General features: G+C 37.6%; 1 protein-coding gene across 1 annotated transcript in view; it reads left to right on the top strand.

Annotated features, from left to right (window-relative positions):
* The window catches only part of SCAPER (S-phase cyclin A-associated protein in the ER), a 507,933-nt gene that overhangs the window by 352,963 nt on the left and 138,775 nt on the right, over positions 1–16,195 (top strand). Inside the window, exon 23 of the mRNA XM_006888275.1 lies at positions 6,349–6,472. Within this exon, the coding sequence (XP_006888337.1) occupies positions 6,349–6,472 (124 nt within the window). The remainder of the gene's footprint in view (positions 1–6,348; positions 6,473–16,195) is intronic.

Here is a 16,195-nt window from a genome sequence, read left to right as displayed (position 1 = left end):
ATAGCAAAATTTAACAGAACATCAAGCAACAAATGCTGGCGAGGTTGTGGAGAAACTGGAACCCTGATTCACTGTTGGTGGGAGTGTAAAATGGTGCAACCCCTGTAGTATGTTTTAAACTTTTGTTATATTTTTCATATGAGAGACTCCCTATAAATAAATTTTAATGGATGGGAGCCTGGGCTCAAACACAGCGGAGATCTTGAAGATGTGCAGGATGCTGTAAGATTTTGCTCTGTTGTTCATAGGTCACTATGAGTTGTAGGTAGTAAATTTGGGAGTACCTACATTTATCAATTTTAGTATTTTAAGCACATAAACAAGAAAGTCTTGAACTCATTGCCATCAAATTGGAACCAACTCATAGCTGACCCTTGCGCAGATTTTTCTGAAGCCGTAAATAGCACAGAAAGCTATTCTTCATCTTTCTCCTTCAGAGTTACTAGTAGATGCAAACCTACTAGATACTTTAGGGAGGCTCAGCTTTTGAGTTAGCAGCGCAACTACCTATGGACCATGCCACTAGAACTCCTCTTAAGCCTAAAAGGAATACAGAATAAAACTTTTTTAAAAGTAAAACAAAATTGTTGAGATAGGCATCAGAGCAGGTTCTGGACTTCTTGCTATTGACTCCAAAAACAATACCAGACAGATCCACCGGGGGCACTACTCCTTGGAAGCCATTTGGAAAAAATACGTTAAGGACACTCAAAGCCAACTTATGCACAGGAAATCTGGGAGTAAATACCAAATGCTGCTGCAGTCCAGAGATTAGGAAAGCAAATCAAGAAGCATCACTTAATTCACATCTTCTTAACATGTAAGCTGGAAAATGAGTCCTGTAATGCTTCTGTAGGAAAGTCTCACATTCTGTACTAAATAGAAGTAATAGCCTTGTGCTTTTTCATGTAAACTCCCTTATTTTACATAGTGAAGTGTTGTCAACATCTCTTCCAGAAGTTAGCAAGTTAAATTTTAATTGCCTAGCCATTTCATAGATACTCAGCCCTCTTAAGAACACTGAAAGGCTTTGAGAGAAACACTGGATTCCCTACTTCTGCTTCAGCTGGACCAACTTTTTTTATTTCTTCTCTCTCTTTTATAATTTGATCTCCTGAGTAAAATTTTTATCTATGGCATGCTCTGCTTTTTAAAAGAGATTTCATATCAGTGTTACAGAAGAATATTATAGCAAAATACTTAGTAATTATTAAAAATACTTGTATTTTAGGAATAGAAAAACGACTGGAATTTTAAGTACAAAATTGTCTCTTGATAATTTTTTTCCTACTCCTTTCCCAAATGTATTAAAATTATTTTTAAAATTTTATTTAATCATAAAAATACATGTTTTAAAATTAAAAGCAATCTTTTCAAAATTCTAGAAATGAAGGATTTACTAGCTAGAACCTCTAAACAGTATATTACAAATGGGTTACATGTGGACCATGGATTTTCTGTACAATCTGTAGGGTGATGTGGTTAAACCAAAGATAACTAATCTCCCTCTGGCTTCTAACAGGTTAGTGTCATTTTTTTAGTTAATGCCAGAAAACTATGATAAAAGTTGAGAGGCATTATACTTTATTATTTTGAAGGAATAACTTCCATGTCATGCTTTGATTTGATTTAATTTCTTAACATTTCAGTTGTGTCCTGTTTATAACAAGAATGATAAGATTAATTATCCTAGTAATTGCTACCATTTTTAAAATACTTAGGCATATACCAAGTATCGTCCTAAGTACTTTATATCAGAGAATTATGGTGACCTAGTGGTAATGAGATGCACTGCCAACCTCAAGTACTTTACATCAGTTTTCTCATTTAATTCATGGCAACTATATAAAGTGTGGGTGCGACAGTCCCAGTTTTATATATTTAAAAAGTTAATGCTAAAATTATAAGCAAACCTATAGTGATGCAAAAGGTTATTATAGACAGAAGAAGATGAAAACACCAAAGTGAATGTCATAGGGATCCTGAATATTGCTCTATAACACCAAGAAGCCAAATAAAGAGAAGGAATTATGAAGCTAAAGAGTTAAACAGAAAATTTCAAAAGGCAACTCATGAAAACAAAACAAAGTATTACAAGGAAATGTACAAAGTGCTGGAGTCAGGAAATAAAAAAGAACTTACTTGGCATTTCTCAAGCTAAAGAAATGAAGAACAAATTCACACATCGTGTTGCAGTACTGAAAGATACTTTGGGCAAAATCTTGAATGATCAAGGAATCGTCAAAAGAAGATGGAAGGAATACATGGAGTCACTGTACTAAAAAAAAAAAGAATTCGCTGACACAGAACCATTGTAAGAAGTAGCATATGATCAAGAACCTGTGGTAATAAAGGAAGAAGTTCAAACTGCTCTGAAGGAATTGACAAAAAATAATAAGGTCCCAGGAATTGATGAACTACCAATTGACATATTTCAACATACACTACACTGTCTCCCTGACTTTTCTCACCCAGCTATACTAAGAAATCTAGACAACAGCTACATGGCCAGCTGCTTGGAAGACATTTATATTTAGTCTTATTCTCAAAAAAAAGGTGACCCACCAGAATTTGGAAAATATCAAACAACATTATTACTATCATGTACAAACAAAATCTTTCTGAACATTATCCAAAACCAACTAGAACAGTTGTTATAGAACATTGACACAGAACTGCCAAAAATACAAGCTGAGTTTAGAAGAGGCCATGGCACCAGGGATATTATTTTTAATTGTTACTTGAATCTTGGCTGAAAGCAGAGATCACTAGAAGAATGTTTGTGTGCTATAGTGACTATGCAAAGGTGTTTGACTGTGTGAATCACAGCAAATTATGGCTAACATTGAGAAAAATGGGAATCCCAGAGTACTTAATTACGCTCATGCAAAACCTGTGTGTAGACCAAGGAGCTGTTGTCTGACCTGAGCAGAACACTATATGGTTCAAAATCAAGAAAGGAGTGCATCTGGAATGTATCCTTTCTCCATATCTTTTCAATCTATATACCAAACAGAACATTCTAGATCCTGAATTTTATAAAAAGAATGTGCCATTAAGATTAGAGGAAGACTCCCTACTTTATGCAGATGACACAACTTTACTTGTTGAAACTGAGGAGAACTTAAGGCACTTGAGGTCAATATGAATTGCATCTCAACACCAAGAAAACAATAATCCTCACCACAGGGCCAAGAGCATCATGATAGGTGAAGAAAAGATTGAAATTGTTAAGTTTCAGCTCCCTTGGATCCACAATCAACAAACTTGGCACCAGCACTCAGGAAATCAAAAGATGGCTGCATTGGGAAAATCTACTGTTAAGGACCAAATCTACTGTTAAGGAACTCTCCAGAGTACTAAAGAGCAACAGTATCAGTCTAAAGAGTAAGATATGCCTGAGTCAAGCCAGGGTCTTCTCATTTGCTTGCTGTGCATCTGAGAGCTGGATAATGACTAAGAATGACAGAAGAATCAATGCCTTTGAGTTGGGTTGCTGGAAAAAGTATTGAACGTACCATGGACTGCCAAGGGAATAAACAGGTCTGTCCTGAAGAGGATAAACCTGATTCCTCTTTGGAAATAAGGATTTTGAGACTCCGTCTCACATACTTTGTGCATGTTATCAGGATCACATACTTTGGGCATGTTGTCAGGATGGACTAGTCCCTGGCAAATGATAGCATGCTTGGAAGGGTGGAAGATCAGTGCAAGAGAGGAAGACCCTGGATGAGATAGATTGACACAGTGACTATGGAAATGGGTCAGGTGTGTTGGAGATGGTAAAGTTGTCTTAGGATAAGACAGAACTCAGAGCCATTGTTCCTAGAATCTCCATGAGTCGTAATCAGCTACATTGTTGTTGTTACATGCTGTTACGTCAAGCACAACTCATAGTGATCCATAAACAAAAGACCTGAACTGTGTTCTGTAACTATCATCGTTTCTCAATATTCATGGAATTTCCAGAGGCATGTTGTTTAGGCAGTGGCTGCCACTCTTATTTCCAAACTGGTCTCAATCTGGGAGCTCCAACAAACACTGTCTACCACAGGTAACCATTATTGCACTTGACACACCCATGGCACAGCGTTCAGCATCATAGCAACCCCAAGTTACCTCAGTACAGTAAATTAATAGAACAGTGCTGTACCACTTAGAAGAATGTTTGTGCAGACACAATTAACACCAATTCACACATGATTGGGGGGCGGGGGAACACCACTACACCAAACAGTTCACACCCAACCCACAACCAAAACAAGAAACACACCTTCCAGAATCCAACCCTTTCATACATCAGCCTTCAAACTGGAGACTTAGGGATTAACCCACCCACCAGATCCTGGTTGACCCTAAAGAATAGGCTTCCAACCCACAGCTCATTGTTAGTAAAATCCAGCAAATCCAATCAAGTCACACACAACTGTGCATGAAATAAAAAAAAAAAAAAAAAAAAAAAAAAAACCAAACATACACACCTGACCTCAACCAAAACAAGAAACTCACCTTCCAGAATCCAACCACTTCACACATCTGCCTCAAAACTGGAGACCTAGGGCCCAACTGACTTTTAAGTACAAGGCCCACCCACCAGATCCTGGACCTTTTGCATTGAAAACTATTTCATCAGAGATTAATCTTGTTGCCATTTGCTTAGTATATTTTTTCCACTCTTATTTTTAGTCTTTCTTTATCTTCAGTTTTCCAATGTGTCTCTTGTAGATAGCATGGGCTTTGTAGATAATGGGTTTTGTTTTATGTCCAATCTGCTCCTCTTTATCTCTTCAGTGGTGCATTTAAACCATCCACATGCAGTATAATTACTGAGAGGCAAGGCTTTATTGCTATCATTTTGTTGAGTTGTTCTTGGTGGTGTTGCTGGTTACTTTGGTCCATCCTGCTTTCTGTGGCACTGCTGTGAGAAGGACGTCTCTCAGTGTTTCCTGCAACACTGGTCTTGTTTTTACAAACTCCCTTGGGTTCTGCTTTTCTGAGAATGTCTTGATTTCTCCTTCATATTTGCTGGACAGTTTTGCTGGGTACAGTATTCTTGGTTTACAGTTGTATTTTTTGAGTGTTTGATATATGTCATTCCACTGACTTATTGCTCACATGGTTTTGGCACTTAGTCTTATTTGCTCTTCCTTTTAGGTTAGTTTGTTTTTCCCTAGCTGCTTTCAAAAATACAGAATGTTTCACAAATTTGTGTATCATCCTTGCATAGTGCATGCTTATCTTCTCAGTAGCATTTCAATTTTAGTATATGTGCAGCCAAAGTGAGCACATCTTTTGATTTCTTGACTATTGCTACTGTAGATGTTAATTGCAAATCCAAGAATTGCTGGCAATTTCAGTCTTTCCTCTATTTATTATGAGGTTCTCAGTCGTAAGGATTTTTGTTTTCTTGATGTTGATACAGAATTCATATTCAAGGTTATATGTAGGGTTTTTTTTTTTTATCTTTTGCAGCAAGTGTTTAAAGTCTTTTTCATTTTCTATACACAAGGTTGTCTCATTTGCATAATGCAGATTATTGATAAATTCTAATCCAATCTGCCACATTCTTTTTCATATAGTCCAGCTTCTGAAATGATTTGTTAACCATACATACAGGTTGAATAAGTAAAAATAAAGAATATAAACTTAATGCACACCTTTCCTAATTTTAAACCATGCAGAACAACTGACTGGAAGAGATTCATATTTGTTCCCATTTCCAAAAAATAAGTGATCCAGCATAATGTGTAAATTATTTTAAAATATCATTAATATCACATGTAAAGTAAACTCTTGCAGAAGATTATTCGAAAGTGAATAGTACCTTAACAGGGAACTACCAGACTTTCAAACTGGATTCACAAGAAGTCATGGCACAAGAGATATTATTGGTGATGTCAGGTGGATATTGGCTGAAAGCAGAGAACATCAGAAAGATGTTTTTGTTGGTTCTACAAAGACATTTGACTATGTTGATCATAACAAATTATAGCTAACATTGAGAATGAGAACCCCAGAACAAAGACTTAGATTCTCAAAATTCCTGGGTAAAGATATCCAATCTTAGATTATTAAGAGATTTATCAACTATATCAGTAAGTAGGCTTCCATTGTCAGCTGAAAGCATTCAAAATGAATCAAAGGTAATAAAGAACACTAGATTTTGAGTGAATAATAGCAGCTTTTTTTACATGGCCAATGGACCTTACGCCTAACAGTTTTAGAGTTAAGTGTTTGTGAAGTAACTTCCATCCCATTCCTGTTGCTTTCATACCATTCATCTTGTATATTTTTAAATGTTTGAAGAGCTGCTCAGGTTTAAAAATTGATGTTTTTCTCCTCTGTTAGGTCTCTGTGCAATGCAATCAATGTTTACAACCTCACCTGCAATAACTGTTCAGAAAACTGCACTGATGTTCTGTTTAGTAACAAGATTACCTTCTTAATGGACCTCCTGATACACCAGTTGACGGTATGTAATATTGCTTTGCGTTAGAAGTTGTTAAGGTTTGAGAAGTAGTTTCTGCAGAGAAAAGGTGTGGGGAGTCCATTTACTTATTCTCCAGATGAAAAGAAATGAAGATTGAAACAGTAAAATACTCCCTAGCAGAGGGAATTCTGAATAATATGAAAGTTTTGTACTGGATTCCCTAAAATGGAGTATTTCATGGATAATAAGCTTATAGCTCTTGCCAAGGTTACAAGTTTGCATGGTTAGAATGGGGCTTTGGAATCAGTTGAATCCAAAGCCACACTTCTGAGCCACAGGAATGAGTGCTGTGGGAGGGGGAAAAACTGCTGCCAGCACAGTTTAAAAAGTTGATTTTAAAAGGGCGTTTTGACGATCGTTGAGATCTTTAAAAAAAAAAAAAAATGAGAAGCACCTCTGTTAGAGAAGGCAAGCCTATGACACTTTTCAAATGGTGCAAGCAGCCATTTACAGCCTTAAAATACTATTTCTACTCACAGATGGTGAAAGAGGTAAGCTTAGTATAATATGCAAAAGTTTATATCTGACTATGACCTCCAGAACAGAGAGCTGTGGGACCAGAAATTGCCTGGGGCTACTTCTGAGCTCCTGAGGTACTGGTACAAAATTGTTCTTAGTCTGCATGTTTACATCACAAGAGTTTTATTCTTCAGAACCTATTTACTTTTATCCAGCACACAATTATAATAGCTCTTCCTAAGCTCCATGGTTCTTGCTTTCTTCCCTCCTCTGTCTAGTTAATTCCTATACATGCTGCAAACTTTAACTTCAGGCATTTGATCCCTTTATGAAATTTTCCCAAACCTGAACCTTTAACCAAATCCAGATTAGGTGATCCTTTTCTATGCTTCTAGGCATACTGTGAAAGACATCACTTTTTAGGGAATGGATCACTTTGAATTATAATCCACTCTTGTCTGTTTCTTCCACTTAATTTACCACCTTTGAAAACCCATGGAGAATCAGCTATGAGTCAGTTTAAACTCGGTGGCACACAATAATAATAATAATGGTCAGATTAAAGAGGACAGGAGCTAATTTACTATAGTCTCCAAGATCCTAACATGACCTTGCACTTAATAGATTCAATAACTCCTGAATTGAATAAATGTGTGAGTTGAAAAATAAATCCAAACTTAACAGAAAGGGACTTGGGAAACCTTGACTAGCTGGTATACTGACAATGAGAGAGGAAGCAACAGTGGAAGAGGACAAAGTCAGCCACAGTCAGTGGCTATTAGAAAAAGCTGAATTATATACAGTTTTATCTACAAACAAGGCATTAAAATATAGGTAAGGTTTTTCTAAAAAAAAATTCAGCCATTGAAAGGCTAGACAGAAGACAATTTTCGTATTGTCCCACTTTCAGATGCACAGGAAGCAATTAAAAATATCATAGCTTGGATGAGCCATTATATTTTTGAAAAACATGTATGTATTTTTTTTTACATATTGTTTAATATATAAGGAGCACTGGTGACATAGTTCTTAGCACGTTCTACTATTAACCTAAAGGTCAGCAGTTCAGATCCATCAGTTGCTCCACTAGAAAGATGGGCTTTCTCTTCCAGTTAACATTTACAGACTCTGAAAACTAATGGAGAGTTTCTCTGAATAAGTCGGAATAAACCCAAAAGTAGTGGGGTTTTTTTCCAAATAGAACATTTATCTAATATAAATGTGTGTGTGAGAGAGAAAGAGATAAAAATAGAGAGGGAGAGAGAATGAACCCTCAGTCTTCAAAATAACCTCATAAAGTCAATAGTAGTGTTTCCATTTTAGAGATTTGGAAACTTGAATGCCAGAAAGGTTAGCTTGCCCTTGGCTGTATAGTAAGTCACAGAGCCAACAGAGTGAAACTAAAGTCTGTTAAAACCAAATTGAGGGATAACCTACAAAAGTACTGTTTTTCCAGAGGGATGAGGATGGGTAGGGGGGAAATCATAGGGTCACACAATTTGGTGGGTAGAGGGAAATGGTGAAATGAAATGGAAAAAGATATGGCAGAGACCTGAAAAGACAAGGTATTGGTGGGTATTGTTCAATGGTGGTTGATTTTATAAAGCACAATGTATGAGAATGACTGTATGAAAGATAGTGTCTATGAAGAAAAGTGTGAAACACAATTTATACAAATTTGTAAAAAAATTAATTAAAACAAAAATATCTAATATTAAAATTATCAAAGGACAAAAAATAGTGCTTTTCAAAGATTTCAAATGAAGGGAACTCTATACTGGTTTTGTAATATTTCTTCTAAATTATTTCAAAGGACAGTGTGAAAAACAAAAGACAAGTTCTAGTCTCCCATCATGCCACCAAGAATTTACCTTGGAAAACTTTTTCTCTGTCGTTATTGGAAGAAGTAACATTCACATACTGAACAAAGAATGAAAGGGAATGGTGTATGAAAGGAGTGAGACATTCCCTTCAATTTTGGTTTTTCATTACTTTCTGGTAACAAATTAATCTTCTTAAGAGAAATTTATGCTAGTTGTGAGGCATAATCTGTTATCTCTTACTTAATAATTTCATGCCTACTAAGCAGGAGTGGCATCCACTTCCTAAACAACATGCTTCTGGAAACTCTATGAACTTTGATAAATGTCATAGTTGTAGAAGAGCTTTCAGGCCTTTTGTTCATAGGCTTGCTATGAGCTGTGCTCCACTCAAGGCAATCAACAGCAACAGCAACATATATGTTGGTATCCACTTTGGGAAGATGTATGGAGCAGTTAGATTCTACAAAGGTGTGTTTTCGTGTTTTGGTTGAGGCTTGAGTATAGGTTGTTTGCTTGTTGTTGAGGGGGTGTTTTTGTTTGTTTAGTTCACAGTTTCATGTGAGCTGATTGGATTTGGCCTCTCATTTTAAAAGGCAGTTTGGCCCTCAGGCCTGCATCCCTGGGACCTGGTTTTAATTGTTTTTGGTCAAACATTCTTCTGAGTAGTATAGCACTGGTCTTTCCGTTTGATGTACAGAAGTAATGTACAGAAGTAACTGGTTGTTGTGATGCTAAACACTGTGACACTCATGTGTCAAATGTGAATGGTTACCCACAGTGGACAATATGGTGGACAGTGTTTTGTGGAGTTCCCAGATTAAAACAGCTTGGAAGCAGGAGTGGCATCCACTTTTGAAATAGCTTGCCTCTGGAAACTCTATGATCTTAGAGAAACGATGATACTTATACAACAGGGTTCAAATTTTTTGTTGATAGGGTCACTATGAGTGATTCGATGGCACTTAACAACAAACATGTTCCCTTTAGGGAGCTCTGGTGGCCCCAGTGGCAAGAAGCTGCATTGCAATCCCAAAGGCATGCAGTTTGCTCTGTGGGGGAAGGGTGGGCAGTCTCCTCCCATACAATTAACTGCCTCTGAAAACCCACTCGAAGCTCATCTATGGGTATGGTATACAACAGCAACAGATGTTCTATTTAAGAGAGCTCTGGTGGCCTAGTGACAAGAAGCTGTGCTGCAATCCCAAAGGCACACAATTCAAATCCTCCAGCTGCCTCTGCAGAAGAATGATGAGCAATCTCCTCCCATGCAATTAACTGCCTCTGAAAACCTGCTGGAGGGTCTGTTATTGGTTGGTTCCAACTTGACCGTACACAACAACACGTTCCAGTTACAGAAAAAAATCCTAGAATATGACCTATCCTTCCAGAAGCTCCCTGCTTATGAGTAGAAACAGACATCTAGATGCCTGCCATACAGTGAAGACTGCGGCTACTGCCTTGTAGAGTCCAGGGCAACCCAGAGGAGGGAGTTTGGTAGCTCTGCACAGAGAGTCACAGGGGCAGACAGCTGAGGTAGACCTTAGCTACTTAGAACAGTTAGCTTTATCAAATATGTATCATGTGCCAGGAGCTGGTAAGTAGCTGGATCTTGTCCCAAGTTTCTTTTGAATAATAGTATCTTGCTTGTGACCACAAGATTTCTTGACACTTAGAAAAGCTTTTAATCTTTCAACCAATGATTATACCACCTTCTGTATTTGTTCTGTTTCGTGCCTTTTGCTCAGTTTGGAACTGGGATCCTGAGACAATTATTTGCCAAACACATTTTATCTCTCTTTTCCTTAAACGTGGCACTTCTGGTTTTAGTACATTTTGTTCTCTAATTGTCAGTTCTAATGCAACTATGACTGTGTTTGTGGCTGTGAGGAGAGGAATATGTGCTTTTCCTGGGTTGGGGGGGGAGAAGGAAAGTTGGTGACTTTTACATTTTTTAAATTACTTCTATACAATTTTATTCCTTTTTTTCTTGCTTAAATATATATACACAATATGGAATAGATTCAAAACAACTCATTGCCTTAGAGTTAGAATGAACTCATAGCTGACCTTCCGTTGGATTTCTGAGGCTCACAATTTTTTTTTAATTTTACACTTGTTTATCTACAAAGTTTGTATACATTGCCCCTCACACCAGATCCCCACCACTTCCGCAACCCACCTACTGCCACCCATCAAACCATGCAACCCATGATTACCCCCCGCCCACCCCACCTCTCTGCTCCCCCCTCTTAGATCTTCATACATGTTTTACTAGTCATCTATTTCTACAGTAATGGTCTTATACATTATTTGTCCTTATGGGATTGAGTTAGTTCATGTAGCATAATGCTCTCCAGTACCTTTCAAGTTAGGTAGTGATTTACAAAATCGTTGCTCAAAAAAAAACCCAAAAACCCAAAATCGTTGCTCCTATGTGCTGCATAGTATTCCATCATGTGAATGTACCATAATTTCTCAGTCTATTCACTTGTGGCTAGACATTTTTTCCCATGATGGTGAATAACTCTGCCATGAACATTGGTGTACAAGTCTCCATTTTGATAGCCTTTCTCCCAAGGAGCTGCTGGTGGTTTTGAGCAGCCAAAGTGGCGTGACCTTTAGGTTAACAGTGCAAACTCCCTGTGTGTCATGCTACCAGAACTCTCTTAGAAGATATTTTAATTTAAAAATATTTCTTACTCATATATATTGTATGTAAATATATATTATAAAACAGAAAATTGTTTAATGTTTTAATGTTCATACAACTGAAATAGGGACTTCTAACTTGATTAAAAGAGCCCTGATCGTACTGTGAGGTGTTTGGCTGCTAATTGAAGAGGCAGCAGTTCAAATCTGCCAGCTGCTCTGTGGGAGAAAGATGAAGCAGTCTGCTCACATAAAGATTTACAGCCTCAGAAACTCTGTGGAGCAGTCCTTCTCTTTTATAAGATAGAATGAGTCAGAACCAGCTTTAGAGCACTGAGAACTTGATGATGGTTGTTAAGTAACTTTAAGTCACACTGCAGCCACATGCACAGTGGAATGAACACGGTGCCATCCTGCTGGCTGGTTCCATATACCATGCTTGACAATAATAATAGCAACAACAACAATAAAAAAACTTCATTGCTGTCAGGCTGAATCTGACTCTCAGTGGAAATCCCTCAGGATTCAGAAACTAAATCTCTAAGAAAGGAGACTGTCCTTCTGCAGAGCATCTGGTAGATTAGAATGGCAACCTTTCCTTAACATACTTGATAGTGTCCTTTGAATAAGAATAGAAAATATTTGTGAATACCTTTTCCATCAGAAATAGAAAAACATAAAATCAGTTAAATCATTTCATTACATTCTGGTGGAATTTGTAAGACAGTTGGTTATCAGGCACAATCTTCCTGGTTCCCTACCAGACTAGACTGTGTAGAAGAGTTTTTTCTTCCAGGCTAACAAGTTAGAATTTATTTTCGCACTCTTGCGTTTCATTTCAATAACTTTGTGAAAACCACTGTATAGATGTCAGGGTTACAGACATGAATTGGACATAGTTCTTTTAATCCAGAAGTCTACAGTTAAGGAGTAAATTCCATGGGGCGTCTGTAATATTATCAGAGCTTCTCAGTAGTCCAGGCGACCCAGAAAAGTGCCTGTCACGTAATAGGTGTTTGTTTAATATTTAAAGAATTAATTTCTAACTTGGGAGAGACTTTCAGGAAGAATTTGGATTTGACTATTCCTGTAAAATGGGTAGAACTTAACACAGATCTGGATTTATCATTTTTACAAAAATTAAGTTAGACGTGGCACTATAAAGGCAACTGGCTCTTAAAAGACTCTCTCTAGAGCAGATGCAAAGGGCAGTTTTTAGGATAGTCTAGGGAATTCATTTGAAACCCTGCAAAACAGTTCATTTAGAAAGGCTTCCTCTAGCAGTTGCAGCTAACACAGGTGTTTTATCTTCCAGTACGTGTGAAAGTGTTAAAATACGTTAAATCAAGTTTCCTTATTCAATAATCATTAAGCACATTCTCTCTGTCTAAATAGTTTCATTGCTCAGAATAGAAAGTCTCTAACTCCGTTTATCTTCATCAGGAGACCAGACGTGCATATTAAGAGGCAATAAAAAAATTAGTCAAAGTAATACTAAGTGCAATGGAAATAGATTGATAGGTTTTTACTGTTGAATAACATATGCAGATAAGCAAATTGAACTGTGGAAAATACCATCACACAGCTACTTAATGGGAAAATCATGATGGGGACTCTGATCTCCTGAGTGCCTTCTAGAACTTCCCTTCCTTTAAGCTGAAGTGATATGCTCCCACTTTATCGAGTTGACAGATTAAACAAAGTGATATTTTTATGACTTTACTCTCTGTGCATGGTAACTATTGCCGCCTAGACAGACTATACCAAAGAAGCAGTTCATGAAAAAATTTGTAGATTCTTGACATTTCATTACATTTCAAAAGGCATTAAATATTTTATTAGCAATCTTATTTTTAATTCATAATGACCTGTTCTTCATAAAATATTTAAAGAATACCCTTATAAATTGTGTGTATGTATTTTCTGGAGCCAAGGAGATTGTTAATTGAAAAGGGATGTACAAGCCTTAAATAATTGATATGATATTGTTGGATCAAAGAGGCAGTTGGTGAGCTCTTCAGAAGGTGACAAGAAAGCCCTGGATACAAACAAAGAAAATCTTAAGTGCAACCTGTCACAGCAAGGGAATTATTTTTCACTGAGTCGTGTGCAGAGCCCTTCAGGTGCCTGTTTGATTTTCATTATAGCACAGAGGACTGGGACAGCCATGCACTACATTGTTTTCTTTGTAACAAGCAGCCAGAACATGGACTCCAGAGTTAATTACAAGGAAACAGAAATCTTTCCTCACTCCACAGGTGGCATTCTTTTTCCTGGTGCCAGTGACATCTTGCTTCCATCTTTCCACATTTCATGGCACTTATTTAGCCTGTCAGTGCTACCTCACCCTTTCCTTCTTCAAAACTGAGAACTCTGTGGCTATTACACTATATGTTGTAGTAGCACAGAAGATTAGAACCAAAGAGGAGGCCTTCAGAGTATCTGCTCTAATTCGGTCCTCTTGTTTTAGAAATGAAGACAGCAGAACTCAAAAAGCACAGGAATGAGAGGTATATATGAACTAGAGACTTTCTAGAAGATTGTATAAAGATTATTGCTAGTACAACTGAGATTCAAATTCAGGTTTTCTTTAAATGCCAGCCTAGAATTCTACCTTATTGGTGCTAGTTTAAATTTGATGAAAACATTAAGGGGTGTTCTGGAACTTTGTGTTGTGGAACTTTGTTTTTAGAGCTACCTTTAGAATTAAACTAGTATAAATGGCGAAGCTTAGTCTTTCATACTTGGGACGTGTAGCTAGGTGAAGCTATTCCTTTAAGAGGGACATCATGCTTGGAAAGATGGAGGGCCAGCAAAGAAGAGGAAAACCTCCAATGAGATGAACTGACAGGTGACTTTTGCAGTGGGCTCGAGGTGTCAGATGAGGATGGTACAGGACAGGGCAGGGTTCATGTCAGCTCTTCACAGGTTGGTTATGAGATGCACTGAACTCGACAACAACAGTATTTTCTGAAAGATCCCTGGTGGGGCAGTAAGTTAAATGTTGGATTGCTTGCCAAATTTGGGAGAATGATGAGGCAGTCTGTTCTTGTAAAGATTTAAAAATTACATATCCACTATCTGGCAGCTTATTGATAAGGAGTTTCACTACCACCCCAAAGGAATGTGGTTCAAATCCACCTGCCACTCCTTGAGAGGAAGGTGATCATTCTCCGTCTATACAATTTACTGCTCTGAAAATCCATGGGAGGGTCAGCTATGGGTTGGCTCCAACTTGACAATACATGACAATAATAACACCATCATAGTGGTAAGTTCAGCGCACTGCTTTTCATAATTGATAAGTAAAGCAAACAAAAAATTAGGAAAGATTTAAAGATACAATTAGCAAAATTAGCTTAGTGCACAGAGATAGACCTTGATGTGCAATTTCAGTCCAATGATGTTAAATGCTTGCTTAAAAAAAAAACAAAAAACAAAACCTAAAAGCCCAAAACTTGACAGAGAGAGGCAACAGAAGCCAGAGTCTCCATAATATAACATTCACAATATAGAGAATTGCTCAACATCAAACAAAACTCATTCTCAAAAGGAAACAGTAGCTCTCAGGCCCTCACTTCCAAGATGACATAGAAAGGAGAAACAGGATCCAGCCCAAAAGGGCCGCAGCCATGTGCAGCCTATTCGCTGCATAAACTGCATCCACTGCATGCTCAAAGGCAGTTAACCAGCTTGTAATTAAAAATATTGTTAGAGGCAGCTACAGTCAGGGGCATTACTAAAGTGGGCGTCTTCTATTCATGTGTGCTTCCGAAGCTCAGTGTGAAACTTGCACAGTTCTGTGAGTTGTGCCATTCACAGCAAGGTGCTGAGGAACTGTTCTCCTGAAGCCTAGGAGGGACCTAACACCTCCACCCAGATTTAGACCTGCAGATGCTGCCTCATGACCTTCTCAAAAGCCCATGGAAAGATTTGATTCCTTAAAGGCTGTAGAAAAATTCATCTGGAAATTATACTTTAAAAAAAAAAAAATGAAACCATGAAAGGTGGCCAACTCTGAAAATACTGGAATAAATACGCATTCTTCCAGTATTCTCTGATTTCAGCCAGGATCTGTTTGACAGCAGCAGTGATCTTACTGATGCCTCTTCTGAACACAGCTTGAACTTCTGGTACTTCTTATGTACTGCTGCGTCAGGGATCTCCATAGCTTTTCAATCTGTATGCAGAGTAGATCATTCAGGAGGCTGGACTTTTTTAGGAGAAATGTGGCATCAGGATTAGTGGAAGACTCATCTAATTGTATATAGAGTGTAAACTTTAGAGGAAGCTGAGAATACTTGTAGAGTATTTCCAAAACAAAAACTTTGAATTAAAAAAAAATCATTAAATTAGCTTCACAGTATTGTGGAAATGACAGAAGAATAGGTCACTGAACTTAAAATGACTTCAGTCAAAATTTCCACTTTGAAGAACCAAAACCCAAACCCATTTCCCTGGAATCATCTGACTTTTAGCTTCTCTCTACAGGTTTCTGAAGCTTTACGTCTTTAATGAAGGAGATTCTTCCTCTTTCTCTTGTACTAAGTTTAAACTGCCAACCTTTTCATTAACAACCCAAGATATAACCCTCTGCATAACCAGGGCTCCTTACTTTGAGGAACAGAGGAGGAAAAGAAAGCCATCTCAAGGGACTTGTGGAACAATATCATACAGTCTAAAATATGTCATTAGATATGCAAAAGAGGGAGGGAGAAATGGAAGGGGACACATACACACACACACACACACACACACACACACACACACACAC

This window comes from Elephantulus edwardii, unplaced genomic scaffold (genome assembly GCF_000299155.1).
Source record: "Elephantulus edwardii isolate Elephantulus edwardi_28Jun2011 unplaced genomic scaffold, EleEdw1.0 scaffold00066, whole genome shotgun sequence".
Classification (NCBI taxonomy): domain Eukaryota; kingdom Metazoa; phylum Chordata; class Mammalia; order Macroscelidea; family Macroscelididae; genus Elephantulus; species Elephantulus edwardii.
The sequence above is the reverse complement of the archived record's forward strand: the minus strand, read 5'-3'. Positions and strand labels throughout refer to the sequence as shown.